General features: G+C 37.6%; 1 protein-coding gene across 1 annotated transcript in view; it reads right to left on the bottom strand.

The window, feature by feature from the left end:
- The window catches only part of LAMA2 (laminin subunit alpha 2), a 386413-nt gene that overhangs the window by 210843 nt on the left and 157117 nt on the right, over positions 1 to 18453 (bottom strand). The window contains exons 10-12 of the mRNA XM_072855832.1: positions 10635 to 10795; positions 6836 to 6976; positions 5271 to 5444 (exon numbers count right to left, since the gene is read on the bottom strand). Of these exons, the coding sequence (XP_072711933.1) occupies positions 5271 to 5444; positions 6836 to 6976; positions 10635 to 10795 (476 nt within the window). The remainder of the gene's footprint in view (positions 1 to 5270; positions 5445 to 6835; positions 6977 to 10634; positions 10796 to 18453) is intronic.

The following is an 18453-nucleotide window of genomic DNA, read 5'->3' as shown; positions in this document are numbered from 1 at the left end:
ATTAAAAAATAAAAACATATCAATAAACTAAACCAGCTTTTTATCAGAAGAATGCATTCAAATATGAAAGACAAAAGATACTGAAGTAGCCGTCTTTACAAAAGATATTTTGCTTTAGGTTCAAATGAATCATTTTAATTTTCTGCCATGTGTTGGCTGCTGACACTACTTAAAAAAATCTGAGGATCTACAGCAACTGTGAATTACTTCAGGGGCATTACACTGAATGGATATTTCTTGCATATTATGTGCTGCTGATGCCTATTACCGTTTCTTTTAAAAATATGGATAACATGCATATAACAACTTTTTAATTCCGCTCAAACTTACAAGACATTAAGAATCATCAAACATCTGTACAAAATTGGTTTTGATATGTTATGCCTTATACTTGAGGATCACATTCCGTACTCCATCCCCACTTTACTTTTGCTAGCGTGGAGATGTTCTTTGTCACACATTCAAATCTGAGGCTGAAACTCATTTCTGTGCAGACGGTATAAAAAAGGCAAATTCATCATGAAGTACTGGACTTACCATCGCTACAGAAAAATCCCTCACACATTTAGCAGATATTTCAAGCACTGCCATCATGTTACTAAACGGTGGCCTGCTTAGACTTGGACAACCCATCTGCACTGGGGAACCAAATATTCTACATGGGGGCCTAAATTGTCCATATAACCAGCTGAAAGAAAGAAGTGTCTTATAAAGGCACACAAAGGGAGGTCACACCAGCCCACCTAAGTTTCACTGCTTTGCTCCCCTGACAATAAAAGGAACACTGACACGTGCTCAAAAAACCCAGTCCGCTGGCTAAATTTAAGACACAGCTGACTGTTGGAATTATGTAGGCTAGGCCAATGAATTTCAAAAAAACCTGATGGTAGAAAAAAGTAGCTTCCAACAACAATTTATTTTGCATCTTATCCATTTATACCAAAAAGTTTTAAGTGAGATTGTTCTTTTTGAGGCAGGCAGTAAAAACAAGAAAAAGAGCTGTGGATCTATCTAACTTTATCATGTCCTATGAACAAGAAAGTCTTGAGATCTGAAACCATGACAGTACTAGATGAAGCTTTCTGGGTTTAGATGCATTAATAATTTAGGACAATTGATCCTGGCATTTCTGTTCCAGCTGATTATTGTATTATTTACGCTTCTTTATGTTTTGGGTTTCAACTCCCTCTCTCCCCCCCGGGAGCTGTACACTGCAATTTGCTTTGCATTATTCTGCCTTTTGCATCAGAATTGCCCAAGAAATGAAAACAAATGGAAGGAAAGAAACATAAAAGCCACAAAGACCTAGCTTATGATTATTTTATAATTCAATATTTAATCCTATGAGGTATTCTGGGCCATCTGCAATAGATAATATGTCACAAAACAAACTGCTCACTCCATCCCAACCTTTAGCTTTCCACAGTAGAGTACTTTTAAAGGGCTGATAGATTTTTAAAGTTTGTATGTATTGGCTACAGGCTTATTACAGTGTCTTCATTTCTGGACTCAAAGAAACATTGACTTCTGCAAGTCAGCAAATAGGTTACACAGCTAATTATAAAAGAACAGGCAAAATAAATGAAGTGACAGTGGTAATTCAAACAAGTCCCCTTCCTGTTCTATATGCACAGACTCTACACGAAACTTTCAACTGTTGCCTTGGTTTTCACTAGAGGTCAGAGAAAGAACAACGTATCCACCATATGGCTGCTTAAGTCTATGGAGTTGACAAACATGATGTGCTAGAATTTTTCCAAGAGGTAACAAAGCCTTTTATTCAAGCTTCTTTAGCTTTAATTTTCAACATACTCTGACTTCATGAAGGATCAAATTATATTAACTTTACTTACACTGAATGGGATCATGCTGTACAACTAGTTCAAATGAGCCCTGTAAAACAGCATTTGATACAAGAAACTTCTCAATCTGAGTAAAATCTGACAGTAAGCAAATAGTGTTTTAGAGTACAGGTGTTTTAGGGCTTCTGTCGTGTTGTTTGCAGTCTGAGTAACGGCAGCATTAATATCTGCTCAAAACCCAGATAGAGGAGTTAGAGGATGCGTTATCTAAATCCTGTATGACTGCTGGGTGTTGAGACAATGTTCAGAGACCTGGATTCCAGGATGGCCTCCACCTAAAGGCAGAACTAATCTGTGACTGCTGACCAAGGGCAGTGCCCTAACTACCTGAAAGAGGCAGGATAAATCTCCACCTTCATGGTTAAAGCTGGCCCTTAGCAGAGAAAAGAACATATTTGCAGCAGCAGAGAGAAAATAACGCAGAGGGACTTTCTCTAACTAAAGATGGACTTTTTGCCATGGAAGCTCAAGTGGCCTCAGCTGTCCCTCGTGTGTGTGTCATGGGGGGGTGTCATATGTTTATTTATATATGCTCCATATCATGTTTTCTTTCAGCTAATCGTAAATGGCTTCTACTCAGCATAGAAATTATCAAGTTGCTTTTTGCCGAGGTGTCAAAGGAAGAGGCAGAGTATATGCATAACGTCAGACTTCTGAAATATTGCGGACACCTAACCCTTCCACACTGACTTTAAAGAAACAAGTGTTTCACATCATCCTGCTGAGCTTGGTATCTAATTTTTAATTAATTTTATACTTTCCTTTCAGTGCTCTGATCAAACATTATCAGAATGTAACTCATAACACTTTCAGACAAATTTATAAAATATTTTAGCATGGACATGAGTTTAAAATAAACTTATAGATCCATTGTCAACACAATTTAAGAAACTGCTAACAAAAACCACATAGGATTTTCAAACACCGAAAATGTAATTAGAGTTGATAGAATAAGACAATTTTTCTGTAAGTAACTAGAAGCTCTAACAGACCACAAGTCCTCATGATTGCTGCAATCCTTAGTTCAGTAGGCTATGATAAGGTAGGCAGGCAAGAACTGTTTTATGATACCTACTCAACCCTTAATACTAGCCATTTTAAATCTGTTCTCCCAAATTATCCACTAGATATTTTATTTCTAGAAATTAAATTCCCCCAGGTTACTCCCAAACGTATTCTGCATCAAAAAAAGTGTTCAATTTTTCAGTTCAAATGCATATTATATAGTCAGACAGGTAAAATATCTGGCTTTTAAAAAAGTTATCTGTATTTGTACAACAAATTTTAAGTTTTGGTAGCAGCATATATGTTTAGAAGACTAAAAGGATATGGTGATGTTAAACTAATTTGCTCATGTTCTTGTCCTACTCTGAGATAAACAAGAATCCTGTACCATCTATAGCCTCTTGTTATTTATAATGTCTCCTTAGAGACACAGTCAAAGACCACTATCACATAGCCTAGTGTCACCCAGATTTAGATGAAAAAGAAAAAGCTGAAGGCTGCACACTCAGGAGCATCCTATTTATAATGCTTTTTTCATCCAAAAGAAGCATTTGGAGATGGATGTAAAACAAGCAGATAGCACCCATATGGCAATCAACATTGTGGAGGCATATGCACAACATGCCAACTTTATATTAAAATAATTTTTTTAATTAAGGTTTTTGAGCTATATTTGAAAGCTGGAAAATGCAGGATGGTTACTACCTTTTGTTACTCAATTTTATGTTGGGGAATAGTATTTGAGATCAACAATTTTAACAATAAAAAGGAAAGGCAGTTTTCTGTGACACAAGGTTTATAAATTACAAGTGTACATCTTGATATAAGATTTCCTAAATAATTCTCTACATTTCCTAAGACAAAAATTCTTAAAGAAGCTTGCCTGCTCTGAGATACCAATTATTTTACTGTAACACAGCTAGCAACCACTCTCAAGAAAGGATGTTTTTATCTAGTTTCAGCTATTTGGTTTTATCCAGTTTCAGCTATTTAGAGAAATGTTTTATTGACTTTACAAATAAGGACTCTCAATATTCTATTTCCATTTCCCTTTCCATAGCATAAATCATATGGCCTAAGCATGTCATTATGACTATAATTTACATGATGCAACATGACAGTTAAGATGTACTGTGGTAATTTGTGAGTGCTTTCAGTATTATTGTAGTATCAAAAATTTATATGGTTCAGTTATTAAGGCAAATTGCTTCATTCATACAGAGAAGTCTGACAGTAACCACAAAGGACCTCCAAATTACACTGAAAAAATATCTTCCACATTCAAATAATTTGTGCACATTCTTACCATTATTTTCCTCACTGAATAGAAGCAGGATGTCTGGAAAAATATCAGTTCATCTCTCAGGGTAAGTTCACCAGGCATGGAAGATTATAGAAGAAACTCTCCCTTGCCCAGCTAAATGAGCCTGACTATCTTTAACAATTTACAGCCATGAACAAGATACCCAGTTCTTTGGAATGATGCTATTTAGCTTCCACATGCTCACTTACCTTCTGTCATGTTGATTTTCAGCCAGCAGGAAGAAAATAAATATATAAGAGGTTGACTAGCCTGAAGAGACTACAGAGGAAAATGTGCTCAAGTGTTTTAGTGTTAGCATTTCTGATAAGTTTTAGCATAATCCAGGTTACAGTAAATGGAAACCTGTTTAACTTTCTTCTCATTTAGGACTCATTCAGTCCTCAATTCTACTCTCTGGAAAAAAAAAGAGATTTTCATGAAGGTATCATGTATGATACCAGAAAGTCTAATGGTGAGAAGCCTGATAATCAGACCACTAAAGCATCCAAGACTTTAGAAAGCAAATATTTGGTATTAACCTGCAGGGCATGAATATGTGTGTATGTGCACACATGGACACATGCAGACTTGGATAAATATATGCATTAGAACTGGCACAGAGCTCACAACAGCATTTTCTGAGTTCTAGGGCAGAGCGCTCCACACACACAAGTTTCTTGCCAAACATTAAAGTTTTGTAACACACCCCCACAACATCTGATACACAACTTGCATCTCTGAAAAGCAGACGAGGGAACTGGTTTTCAAAGCTGAGGACAAGGTGGGAAGAGAACAGGACAAGCTGAACCACACACCAGGTAATTCATTCAAAAAACAATACTGCAAACTATATAGACTTCTCTAATACCTGGCAGCAGAAGCCCGAAACAGGCTCAAGGTCAAAGATACTTAGCTAATTTTCTCTACTTAATTCTTTGCCTCACAAGGATACTCCACATGCCTGATTCCTTTCTGCTTGCAGTTTTGCTGGTCAAATAGCTATCCAACTTAATCTTCCCACAGTTCCACACCTCTTCAAACCCTTTCTTCTTTTCTCAATAAATCAAATCAGCATTTAGGCAAGTACCATCTGCACTTACTTTGTTGCCCAAATAAGAACTGGGTGCACTCCAATAATAAGTCTGTGGCAGTACTTTTCGTGCAGCCACGTTGCTGATGCTAAACTGCTGATGCCCATCAAATCTCTTTTGCTTGGGGGTAACTCTGATGAGACCCGATAAGCCAGTCAGATACCAGCCATTCATGTCTTCTATCTATAAGGACAGAAAAAAAAAAAAAAAACAAAGCAAAACACATTACAATGAGAATCAGGACATCAGTCATTTCAATAGTCACAGCCTCGCATTCTTCCATTTTCAAAAAAAACTGATTAGGTTTATATGATTAATAGCAGTTTAGGAACAAAGGAAACAACAAAGTAATAACAGCAAAAAATCCTTTTATTGTATGTGACTGGGAGTTATAACTTCTGAGTACTTTGAAGTAACTGCAAGTATTTGCTTTCTCTGCTTCATATGGTCCAGAATAAGGAGGAAATTCTATCATACAAACATACGCGTAAGAATATCTCCAAATATTGTACAAGTTTTCAATAAATAATATCAGTCACAGAGGGTACAGAAGATGAGCCGACAAATGAATATACATTTTCTGATTGTTGTAGCGTAATTTATAATAATTTGTAATTCTAAAGCCTTACAACTTAGAAGTTCAAATATACTTTTTTGAGAAAGCCAAAGCAAGGCTGGAAAGCACCAGAACTTGAATTTCTGAAATCCCATAACTAGAAATGAATCATCAGAGAAGAGCACACTGTTCATACAAAGATGGATTCTGGAGCCTGGATACAAGCAGAACAATAAAATAGCTCAGCTGTGGGATAGAAAATTTTCCAGATGCTGGCATGTAAATGAGCACACTAGGCATATATGATTTTACTTGCAGACTTCCAGCACACCAATACAGCCAAAACCAGGAGCTAGTAGACCTGGAACACATTTCCCAAACTCGATCTACAGACATGAATATGTAGTATACATCCATTACAGTGGAATCACTATCTGAGCTTTGAGAACTAATTTAAAGTTTAGAGTATATTTGCAGGCTAAAGACATTTTTCTACAGCACAAATAAAAACAGTAGGTTCATCTCCTTTCATATCCTTTCCTAGGAATGCAGTAAGCAAAAGAAATTCACTCAAAATGCCCCCTGTAAGGTATCCCTTTTTCTTACATAAGAAAGAATATGTGTGTTGTACATTTAATGTTTCAAAATTCTTAATTATTTCAGGTCTAGAAATTTAATAATTACCTGGAAAAGAGGCTGCCATATAGATATGTTGCATTTAACTCAGGACTGATTATGTATGCACATTCCAGGACTGTGTTTATGCACACGGCTTCGTTTTTGACTGTTATAACTTCTTTTGCACTTTTCACTGTTTAACTGAACTTTTTCAGAACTTTCTCACAATGAAGAGAAACAAAGCTTATAAGCATTTTCTTTTGGATAAATGAAAAATATATGGGGCAGAAAAGAACATACATGATTTTATAGTAAGATGCACTCTGGTGACAATGGACAGTGACAACACACAGAAACACAAAACCAATGACATGTACTGATATGGTATGATTTTTCTTACACTTCTGTAGGTAAGGTGAGAGTGTGTGCAGACGTTTGTTTTCCCAGAGCAGAAACATTCCTCACAGCCTTTGGGATTATTTTGCTGCAGATTGAAGAAACCTGGTTTGCAACGATCACAGTTTTCTCCTTCAACATGTTCCTGGAAATGCACATTAGAATATTACTTCAGTTGTCATAGATTAGAACTTGAGATCACCAGCTTTATACTCTGCAGGAGAGTATAAAAGCAGGACTATAAAGACATTTATAGCAAAGACTATTCTTATTTGTGAATATTAGTAGCAGATCCTCTACACAATAAAAGTTACTATGGCTGCATGTAAATTACTGAACACGGAATTTAGACATTATAAGATTTTTAATTTTTCTTCTACATGAATGGACATACCTGATTTCAGGGAATAATCTAATTTATCTCCTTCACACTTAAGAGTGTCAGAGGGGAAGGAAGCATGGAACACAATGTTACAGCCTCAACAACTGTAGTTTGTATGTATAGCTGATAAAATCTGTGCATGCCCAATTGATGCAAACTACAGTTACATAGTATTAGTTGTACCAATCATTCAGCATATCAGTTTTTCAGTGGTCTATTATTAATAGATGAATTCAGGCTAAATCCAAGTGTTGAAAGGGCTGCATTTCTTCTTTCCATAACTACATGTGTTTGCCAGCCATGCAGCCAGGTCTGCAAACTCTTCCCCTGCAGAAAGCCAGGCACTAAACATACATGAAGAATTCTAAACTTAGCATTTGGTAATTACATTTTTCAGAGAAAGCTTATGTTGTGCATTAAGTCCTGCTAGCTTACACAATAAATCAATTTGTCCTATAGGCAAAGATAAAACTAGCTTTTCTACAAGGAGTATGTTGCAAAAGGCTTACGCTATGGTGCTGACTTAGTAAGTCAATATTTTTCCCAAGATAGCCCAGAAAATTCTTTCCCTTTCAAAAGTGTTACATACAGTCTCTTTAATCCTGGAGACAGTGCTCTATGGTATGCACACAGGCCCAAATTGTTGGCTCCACTTCAGCAGAGAATGAACACATTATAAAAAGCCTGCCCACGCTGTGTAGTCTATGATTGCTTGCAATACACAGCTCTGAAGTAAGTTCACCAAAAGCCATTTGAGAGCTTCCTGGTTAAGATCTAGCAAAGATGGTAAAAGCAGGGCAAAGCATGTGGAAGTATGGGGAGAAAGGACAGCACACGTGGATTAAGAGAAAATAGGGACAATGAGGAGGAAGGGGTAAGGACAGGTAAAGAAGGAGATAAAACGAAAATGTAAATAGGTTTTCACTACTAATTATACAGTAACAACATGTGTAGCAAATATCTTTGCTCCATCTCTATTGCTGTGCTGTATCTATGCTCCCCTTCAACAACATCATATAGTCTGTTCAACAAACCAAAAATCTCTAATGTAACTCAAGACTATCAGTCAATTACTTTTAACTTCAACATCTCATTAATTTAAAGAATGGTATTTTTATATTTTCACCAGCAATCTCAGGATTAATCAAGGCATATTATTGCCATAGGTACGCTGAAATCACGCAGCTACTCGTGCTTCATATGAAAAATAATGTGGGTAACATTTGGGAACTCGCAGGCACCCCAATGGTCTCAATTCTACTATTTCTAGAATTATGAACTACTAACTAGAATTATGAACACTGGTCCCAAAAGTTTCAGACCTTGCTGATGTGCTTAGGGTGTGCAGAGTGGGAAGGGTAAAATAAAAAAAGAGAGCTGCAAAGCAAAAATACGTGTTTAAATGAAAAGTTGTCATACTCTGCAGTCACAAGCATGTCATCAGCAAGTAAAACCTGTATAATTCTATTAAGTAGGCATCAAATTCAGTGAATAATAGATATATAAAACTCAAAGTTGGAAAGGACATCTGACCTATCCTTCAGCCAATGAAGCAATGTTTCTACAGCCTCATTTATTTATGAATACTGTGTTCAGTCCAGTTTTAAATGATGCAAAAATGAGACTTTGACCATATACCTTCAGAAAGCTCTCTGAGATAATTGGTGATAAAACAGGCATTTATATTTGTCCCTCACCTTTCTGTACTTTAGTTTACTCTGGCTAATGTGGTAAAGATGACAATCTAATGCCCACTTTGTTGCATTTTGCTGCTTACAGTTAGAACTGTTTTTCAGCAATTTCCTTTACAAGAAAACTATCTTTAGTAAATTTAGAGCTCATATGTAATTGAAAGATGTGATTAAAAGAAGGGAAGCATTTTTCCTAAGACCTGCTATTAACTTGTCCAGACATCCCACTTCATTCTTCATATGGAGCATAACTAATCTGATGATTTCAGTGTCCCTTTGACCATAATCTGCTTTGATTTGAATTTGAAGATTGCTAGTGAAAATAAACGTGTATGTATCTGCATCTCAGCTATCTGCAAAGGGTATCATTTTTCTTCCATAACCACTTAAAAAGGGATTAGAGGAGCAGAAAGGAGACAAAGGATGAACAGTGAGGAAAAACTATATAGTGTGGACTCTCTGGGATAAGAACAATTATCTCTATTCCATATTTGTTCATTTTGGTCTGATTGTACTAACAGGTCAGTTTGGCATTACACAAGTAATGTCATAATAAGAAGAATCATTCAGCAGTGGTTATCTTGTATTTCACATATGACATCTTCATGAAAGGTCCTTTTCAAGTTGGAATACAGCAAAAGCGCCCTTTTCCAATCTTCTAGACTTGATAGCTAAGGAATTAGAACTGTGATATGGATAGATTTTATTTCTGACAGAGAGCATGTGACTGTTACATAAAGTGAGGATCAGGTTAATTCTCTGAGTCGATTTTAGTGCTATTCAGCTGTCACACCAGAGCTTTAAGTGTGTATGCAGCATGAGCTGATAGATTGAAGTATTTTTTTGTACATTCTTGTATTTAAGGGTGTAATGTAAGCATTTTTAAATTCACATTTGTGACTAATTCTGTTAATTAAATGCTGGAAGGAAACTCCCACAAGTACAACACAGAAAAATTGACCCACAGTACAGTAAATTGTCCTTTGGGCCTATTCATGGTCAGTTACTAAACTGTGACTTACAGAGCACCACCATTTCTAAAGAATTTCTGGTAACTAGGTATTTTATAAGAAGTGTCTTTAGAAGTTTTTTATTTCAGTATAATATTGATATATAATTTGCTGGAGGTACATGAAGGCACACGGAGAAAATAATTCTTAAATTTTCTTCCTAGAAATTAAGAAATTCATCCTACAGAAAGGATGGATTTTTTTATTTTTAAATATGTTAGAGATGTTTAAATATGTTTCTAAACAAGCATCACAAGGCAAGAAAGAATGCTCTCAGTTTGGAGCTTAGCAAGAAAAGAGAATTGTATCCCTAATGACAACTCCTAAAAGGCAACTTTTTTGTTTAATACATCATCAGTTCACCTCATTTTCTCTTTTGAAGTCATATTACAGGTTAGTTTTAGAGCCCACAGTACTTTAAACATATAGTTTCTGAGTAGATGAGGATGCAAGTTCAAAACAAATGGTTCACAGGCTTCTTAAGTATCTACAGATTTCTAACGACTTGGCAGCAGGCCCCTAGGTACCTATGTTAATTACAGTGAGTATTGAGATGACACAAGACAATCTAAGACTTTACAGGGCCAAGAACAAGTGTTCTATGAGAAGTGACTAACATAAATACTAACGCAGCTAGGTGTTATGATAGAAGACCATTAATTGCAATCTTTCAATATCATTAGTATCTTCCTACGGCTCAGAAGAATTTGACATCCATACCTTGCAGATGCAGGGACCTATGCAAGGGTCAACATTCACACTGCCTTTCAGTGAGCAGTCGCAGGGCAGGCACTCAGGATATCCTATATAACCCAAGGCACATCTGTTGCAGCTCTCTCCTGCATAGCCAGTCTTGCAGTGACAGAAACCAGGCAACATATCTATGGGAAGAGGGAGAAAACATGAGACATATTTGATTTATCATTATTATTATTATTATTATTATTATTATTATTATTATTATTATCATCAGATATGTGTGTTAGAGTCCTCAAAGCAACACCTTTGGTAGGTGTAACACAAGGGCTTTTGCTGTGGGTCAGACCATACGTCTATTTAACTCAGTATCCTGTCTGAGAGAGGCTAGAACAAACCATGTAAGAATAGAGCAAGTATGTAGTGATTTGAATTCTGAGCTTCCAGAAATCCGCATATTAGAGATCTTCTAAAGTGAAACTTATCCCTACTTCCCTGCATCTAACAAGTCCCTGAAAAACTCCTCTTCCACTAATTCACCTAATCACCTTTGAACATGCTTTTACTTTCAGAATCCATAAAGCTCCCTAGCAGTAAGTTCCACATTTAGCCATGTGTAGTGTGAAAGAAAACACTGGTGTGTGTTAAACCTGTATTTATTGCCCTCTAATTCTTGTATCATTCCCTACTTGTAACCATTCCCTACTCACTTTCTCCATGTCATCTGTGATTTCAATATACCTCTATCATAGCCCACATGACATTTTTATTTTGTACGACAAAAACTCCTAAGCCTATTTAATATCTCTTTACACAAAAACTGCTTTGTATGGCTGAAAATCTCTATTGTCCTTCTCTGCACTGTTTCCAGTTCTAATAAATTATTTAAGGAGAAGGGAGTACATAGAGTGGCCTATAAATGGTTTGATGATTCTCTCAGGTTTGTTTTTTAAACATCAGTAATATTTCCTAAGGCTCTGTTGACCTTTTTGACTACTGCTGAGCCAGCACTGAGCTGATACATCCAGGGTACGGTCCAAGGTAATTCTAAGAGTTGTTTCACAACTAGTAGTGCTTAATTCAGAAATTGCTGTGATCGATGTCCAAGTAGAACTACTTTTCTCCGTGTTCTACTTTTCCTTTAATTGCTACAGAAATTCATCAGTTATTTTACTACCCAGCCACTGACTATCTTGAGATCTTTTCCGAACATTTTGCAGTTCTTTCATTTTTCTATGCTGAAAGATTTTGTACTTGCTAACTTTGTCACCTTCCTACTCATCCCTTTTCCAGGTTAAACATGAATATTTTCAACAGTTCATATTGATCATCACTGTGGAAATGGTCCACTTATTCTTTTAACCAAGTACTAATCCATGAAAGAACCCTTCCTCCTTATTCTATCAGACTTTTTTTCATGGTCTTTGGTGAAGGATCTTGTCGAAAATTTTTGATAATCAAAATACAGTATTAATCAAATGAGCCTTTGTTCACATGTTCACTGAATCCTTCAAACAGATTCATAAGGCACACTGTCCTCTACAAAAAAACCTGATCTTGAGTTTCACCCATTTTTGCCACAGTTCAGAAATCGTATAAATCATTTATTGTAGTTCTACTGATTTGCTTGGTACAGAAACCAGACCTGATTTTAGTTTCCTGGAACCCTCTGCCTTTCTTTTACAAATTGGATAAACAGTTTCTGTTTATGTAATATTAATGTCAGTTTTTAAAAGTATTGTAAACTATATTTAATGCTTCAAGCAACTTCTTTTTCAACTACATCCAGAAGCCATGGATAAATACGATATACGCCTGATGAATTTTTATTCTTCATTTATCAGCTTGCTCTAAACTTGACACTTGTGTTTGAGACAGTTCTTCTGACTTGTCCCCATGAACAAAGACTCCCAAGTGGGAAATTCCCTGAGCTCTTCTATTCACAGATACAAAGAATTAATCTAGCTTTTCTGCTGTGTCCTTTTCTTTCTTGAGATCTCCGGTTATAACTTGATTACACCTTAATCATATTTAACTCCTACTGAATTTGAATCTCTAGCAGTCTTTTTGATTCTGATTTATCTGAAGAAGTACTTCTTAGCAACATTTAAGCATTTAGCAAATTATTCCTTAAAATATGTGTACGTGTTATTAAGAGTATGACTTTCCAGAATCTGTCACAATTTATGTCCTTTTCTATTATCCTCAATTGGATACAACTTCTGCTTTTTCAGGGAGCTTCTTTTTATTGTTTAAATAGATATTTTTTTTCTAGCTTAATTGCATTGCTTGAATCATTTTGAACTAGAGGAATACATCTTCTCTGAATGTCTAATATACAGCCTATAAACCCTATGCTTGCCACTAGCAATCTTGGATTGTTTATTTTGCTTTTCTTTTTAAAGGTTTCCTTGTTTTGATTAAGTCGTTTTTTATGGACGCCTTCTCATTCCTACAAGAATGTTGAATTTGACTGCCCTTCAAGAGGAGAGTTTTAAACCAGTTCCTCATGCCTAAGTCCAGAGGTGCTTCTCTTTTTATGGTTTCTCTAACTAGCTGTTTGAAGAAGCAGTCACCTACAGGAGTTTTAAATTATATTATCTGTTAATCTATACAGAGATGAAATTCAATCTGTCTTCTCTAACCTTGCAGCCTCTTTGATCTCCCATAGCACATCATATTGACTGTCACCTTCCTGATCTGTCCTAATTATACACAGAATTTCAGTGCATGAAATTTCTGTGTTACTTACTATCATGAAACCATGTTCTCCATGGGTTTTGATGCCTCTGGCCCAGCTGATTCTCAAATTTCTGAGTTACCCTCCTCTCAACTAGCCACTGGTGCAGCCCCACAGCACAGCAGGCCTCAGGCTCTTTTGTAATCTGGGTCAATGCATCCTAGCCAGACAATCTTGTCTTACGAGATAAACTTCTGTTCCTTCCAGATGAAAATACCCTGCTATACACCGGGGTTCAGCAGTAAAAGACACAGGCAAGTCTAACTCTTTAGAAGTGAGCCAGTCTTATTTGAAAGTTTCAAGAACTCATTCCTAGGTCTCACGAGTTAAGTCTCAGCAAACTCAAATTCAATTAAATGTCTCAGTATGGAACAACTCCCAAATACTGATTTAAATCTATAGTCTCTTCTCCACTGCCTGGTCAGTCCACTTTTTTAGATCCCCATCAAGACCCTTCCCTTCTCCTGCTCTTTCCTTTCTCTGCAGTTATGGAGGAGCAACCAGGATTGGAAACTCCACTGCCACCAGCCCAGCAATCCCCTTTCTTATGCACTATACACAGTAGTGGATAACCTTCAGCCTACCATCTATCAAGAGACCTCACACCCTACAACAGAGAGAGGAAGGCATAGAGACTACTAACTGTCATATATTCTTCCAGCTCTTGCACTTGTTGACATGGTTAGTCTGTATATTTTATTTGGCTCACTGCCTTCTTCCATTTACAGCACTTGCAAGATTGTATTACACAGTATGTAAATTCCTGTCAGTGTCCCACTGGTTATCTTTGACCAGGCTTCTGTAGTGTATATGTAGCCCATATTACGTCAACAGCCTAATTACATTTTGATTTATGACAGATGTTACAGGTCTATCTTTTGTTGTTGTCGTAATGAACTACCATTTCAGCAGAAGCACATCTTCTTTTGCTTTCGGTCTATTACTTCATAAGCCTTGTTTGAATGGGGCTTTATTTGTTGAAGCTGTTATTCCCTGTTTTCTACCTGAATATTGTCAGTGTCTGTCCTATCTTTCAGTGTACAGAGGCTTTGAAAGTTCATCCTAGAGGATGAGTCATCTTGAAATATGAGTTTTATCAATCAGTTTTCTCCCAGCCTACCAGCCTTCCAAAATTGCACAAAAGTAAATGCATGCAAAAGCATGCACCAGACCCTTGCAAAAACCTGCAGTCCCAGGACTGGCCTCTGCCATTTTCACTGCTGTTCAACAGTGTATAAATTCCAAAAATGATCTCATGGAAGTCAGTAGGACTGCTTGCTGAGCAAAGTACTATGAAGTCCGAATAAAGATGGAGATGTCTGGACCTTATTTATCCTACAATGTCTGAGAAAGTTTTTCAGCAAAAATAAACATCTGTCATTGGGATTATATTGTACATAACGAGGCAATAGGGGAAAAAACTTCACTGCATTGATAGTATGCAGGGAAGATTGAGTCACAAAACTGTGCCAGTTTCCAAACCTCACAGCTCTTGCAGGTGCTTAAAAGCCAAGTAAAATGGCTATTTGTTAAAATCTAGCCACTACAGCTTGGAACAAGAGTACTGATTCACTGAGAAAGCCTAATTACTGCAGTACAGAGTAGTTCTTAATGTATAGGCTCCACCTTCGCTTCTGTATGGACAATTGCAAGTGATCGCAATATCAGTGATGGTCAAGTTGACCTATTATTAGGATGGATTAGAGATAGGTGAACAAGTTCAGTTTTAAAATTATCACCTTCCAGTTACAAAACCTAGAGACATTTTCATCAGTTTATTTTATCAATACCACAGTTTGCAAAGATACTATGATTTATAAGTTTCTGGCTCTATCTTTTCTATATTGCTCATGAACATATCAATATGCTATGAAAGAATATTTGAAAAGCATTCTTGAAGATTCAAAACCAAAAATACACTATACATGCTAGAATAATAATATTTCATTTCAGAATGCTGAGTGAAACATGTGGGGACAAAGTTATACTAGGCTGATCAAAATGGAATTGTACATGCTTAATATACAAAAATACATCTTTTTCTCCTGAAACAATGCCTGGCCAATTATAAAGCGACTCCTTCATGCCCTTCCCTTATCTACTGAAACCTGATGACGACTACAGGATGCAGTCATTTAAATCCTCTTGTTGCACTTCATCAATGTACTAGTTATTATGGTATTTTCTACAATTTTCCATTTTAATTGTTGCTTACCTACAGTATTCAAGCACACAGAGAATGTACAGCCTCCAGCTTTATTTTCCTTGAGAACTGTTCACGGTGACTTTATATCCCCAGTGATTTTCCTTATTATCATATTTCCATTTTAGTTTAATGTTTTTAATCTTCCCGACTCATTTGCTTACCACACGTTTAAGAAGCACATTCCCATCTTACACCAATCAAACAATTTATCCTTAAACAACCAGCCAGCAAACTCTGAGATGTATTTCAACCTACCCAGTGTATATTCATTCTGGTTCACAGATGAACAGATAGATTCCTTCAGACAGATCATGCTTTCTAGCCTTTCCTTTATGAAGGCTCCCCAATGCTTCAAACCCAACTGCTGCCCAGGGTGAGCAGTGTACAGTAAAAAGAATTTTATCAGGGTATTGAATGTAAATTTGAGGAAAAAAAGAAGTAACAAGTGATCAGCTTTCAGGATAGTTTTATGCTAAAAATTATATCCAGACCTGCTCTTGATTCTAACACAACCTCTTCCATTACCACAAAAATCTTTCCTTAAAAAAAATACCAAAAAGGCTTTTTCTTTCAACTAGCATTATTGTGTCTTTTCTGTTGAATAAGACGTTACAGTCACAAGTCTGGCCTGCTGGTCCAAACGCTATAATCAAACATAATGTGCAAGAAGCAAACAGTTTTCCTAATGTGTTGGAACCTTATTTAGTACAACAAGAAGTAAAGAAAAGCAAATAAACAGAAAGAACAAGGAGCAAAGAACAGGACCGTTGTAGGCAGAATGGCTACAAAGCCCAGTTATGTGTAGAGCTGACTTATTTTTGTTCTTGTGGTCTTAAAATAGGTAGATAAAATAAGATAAATATCAGAACTGTCCTCTAGCCACTCTCTAGACAGTGCAAACTGTCCACTTCTCACTGGACTCCTAGGACTGGGCAGGACACAGACAACTGGTTTCAGGAACAAATGCATGGAGTACTTTGGGAAGGGAATTCTGTATATGACGGCTGTTACCTAAATAACAATTGTTGTGCTTGTCATATATGAGACGAAGTAGTTTAAACACACAGAATAACCTCTACAGTAAATACGTTGGAAAAAGGAGACATCAATGGGTTTAAAAAGCAATAAAGGAAAAAAATTACTTCACATGTTACAAACAGCAGATTCAACAGAGATTAAGAATACTCTAATGTGTTCAAAAGCAACAGGCCTCTAACCAATTGCAGCCAAATGAATTAAGTTTCAGGAAGATCAGGAGAAGCTGGTTACAGTCAAGACAGAAAATGATGAGAGTTTTAATTTTGTGAAGAGAACAACAGAACTCTCTGGTTCCCGGGACTGGAGGAACTGCTGAGATATGAAACTTGTTTCAGTGCCTGGGGCTAGATGAGCAGGACTGGCCGCTTGCCAATAAAAGTAAAAGGAGGCAAAACAGATAGAGGTAATGCAATTTTGGATATGTTATCTTCAAGATGGCGGCATGACACATTTCTTGATTTATTAGAAAGACATAGTTAACGATCTTTAGATTAGATGGATGGAGACAATAGAGAAAAAGCAAGAAAGGAAAGGAGGGGTCCAAACAGGAGCTTTATTCTCTTCCTAGAGAGGGCCAGAGAAGAGGCAAGAGAAGAATTTACCAGAAAGAAGATCAGAGGATTAAAAAGGCAGAAGGAGATACAGGAAGCAAGGTGTTTAAAGCACAGTACCACCCGTCAGGTTCAGGAAGTGTAAGCAGATTGAGAAAGCAACTATGAGATGGTTTAGATCTGTTCAATGCTCAGAGGCAAGAATGAGACATTACGGAGAGCTCCTAATGACACTATTTCTGACAACCAAACAAGATGGAAAAATGTCTGTATCTTTTTGCTTCCCTCTTCCCATGAGAGAAGCGCTGACAGGCTATTAACTGCCTTTCAGCTGCCAGGCCCCTGGAGAACGACCCGCACCAGTGGCCAGCACGGGAGGTGTGAAAAGACAGACTGCAGCAGTGACAGATAGGAACCCACAGACCAAGCAGCTGCTTAACGCACGAGTGGAACATTGGCATTTCTTCGCATTAATCATTCTTCCATCTCAAAATCACAGTCTCCGTATTTTACAAAAGCGCTGAATATCAGTAGTGGCAAATGTTTGAATAAAAGTTGTCCTGTTTAATAGTATGAGAGGTTTCTTTGTTGTATTACGTTTGTCACCTGTAACCTGTACGCCCTCACCCCCAGGTTTGGTACAGGCATCGCACAATCTTGCTGTGTTTTTTCCAGCTTTGGGATTCATCCTCTCTTCTGCTTCTACTGCCTCTCCTATCAATCTGTGTGATACACGGCACCGGGTGTCCGTGCCCAGGCTGGCAGCGGGGGGCTGCAGGGCGGCCTCTGTGAGGAGAGGCCGGGGCTGCCCCGTGCCGGTTCCAGCCGGCTCCAACGGACCCACGGCAGGACACGGCTGAGCCCCACAGCCAGATGGGTCAGAGGAGGTCAGAGGAGAAGGAGAGGGAGGAGGTGCTCCAGGTGCCGAAGCAGAGATTCCCCTCCAGCCCCTGGAGGAGACCACGGTGGAGCAGATATCCACACTGCATACCATGGAGGACCCCATGAAGGAACAGGTGGATATTTCCTGAAAGAACACCCATGGTGGAGCAGACTTTTTTCCTAAAGGACGGCAGCCCGTGGGAAGGACCCATGCTGGAGCCAGGGAAAAGTGTGAGGAGAAAGGAGTGTCAGAGAGGAACCATTATGGACCACAAACCCCCATGCCCCATCGCCCTGCACCACCTGTGGTAGCGGGGGAGGAGGTAGAGGAGCCAGGAATGAAGGAGTGAGGTTGAGCCTGGAAAAAAAAAAAAAGGAGGTGGGGGGAAGGTGTTTTTTTAATTTTTGTCTTTGTTTATCACTATC

Source organism: Ciconia boyciana, chromosome 3, assembly GCF_034638445.1.
Source record: "Ciconia boyciana chromosome 3, ASM3463844v1, whole genome shotgun sequence".
Lineage (NCBI taxonomy): Eukaryota > Metazoa > Chordata > Aves > Ciconiiformes > Ciconiidae > Ciconia > Ciconia boyciana.
This window is presented reverse-complemented; position numbering and strand designations above follow the sequence as displayed.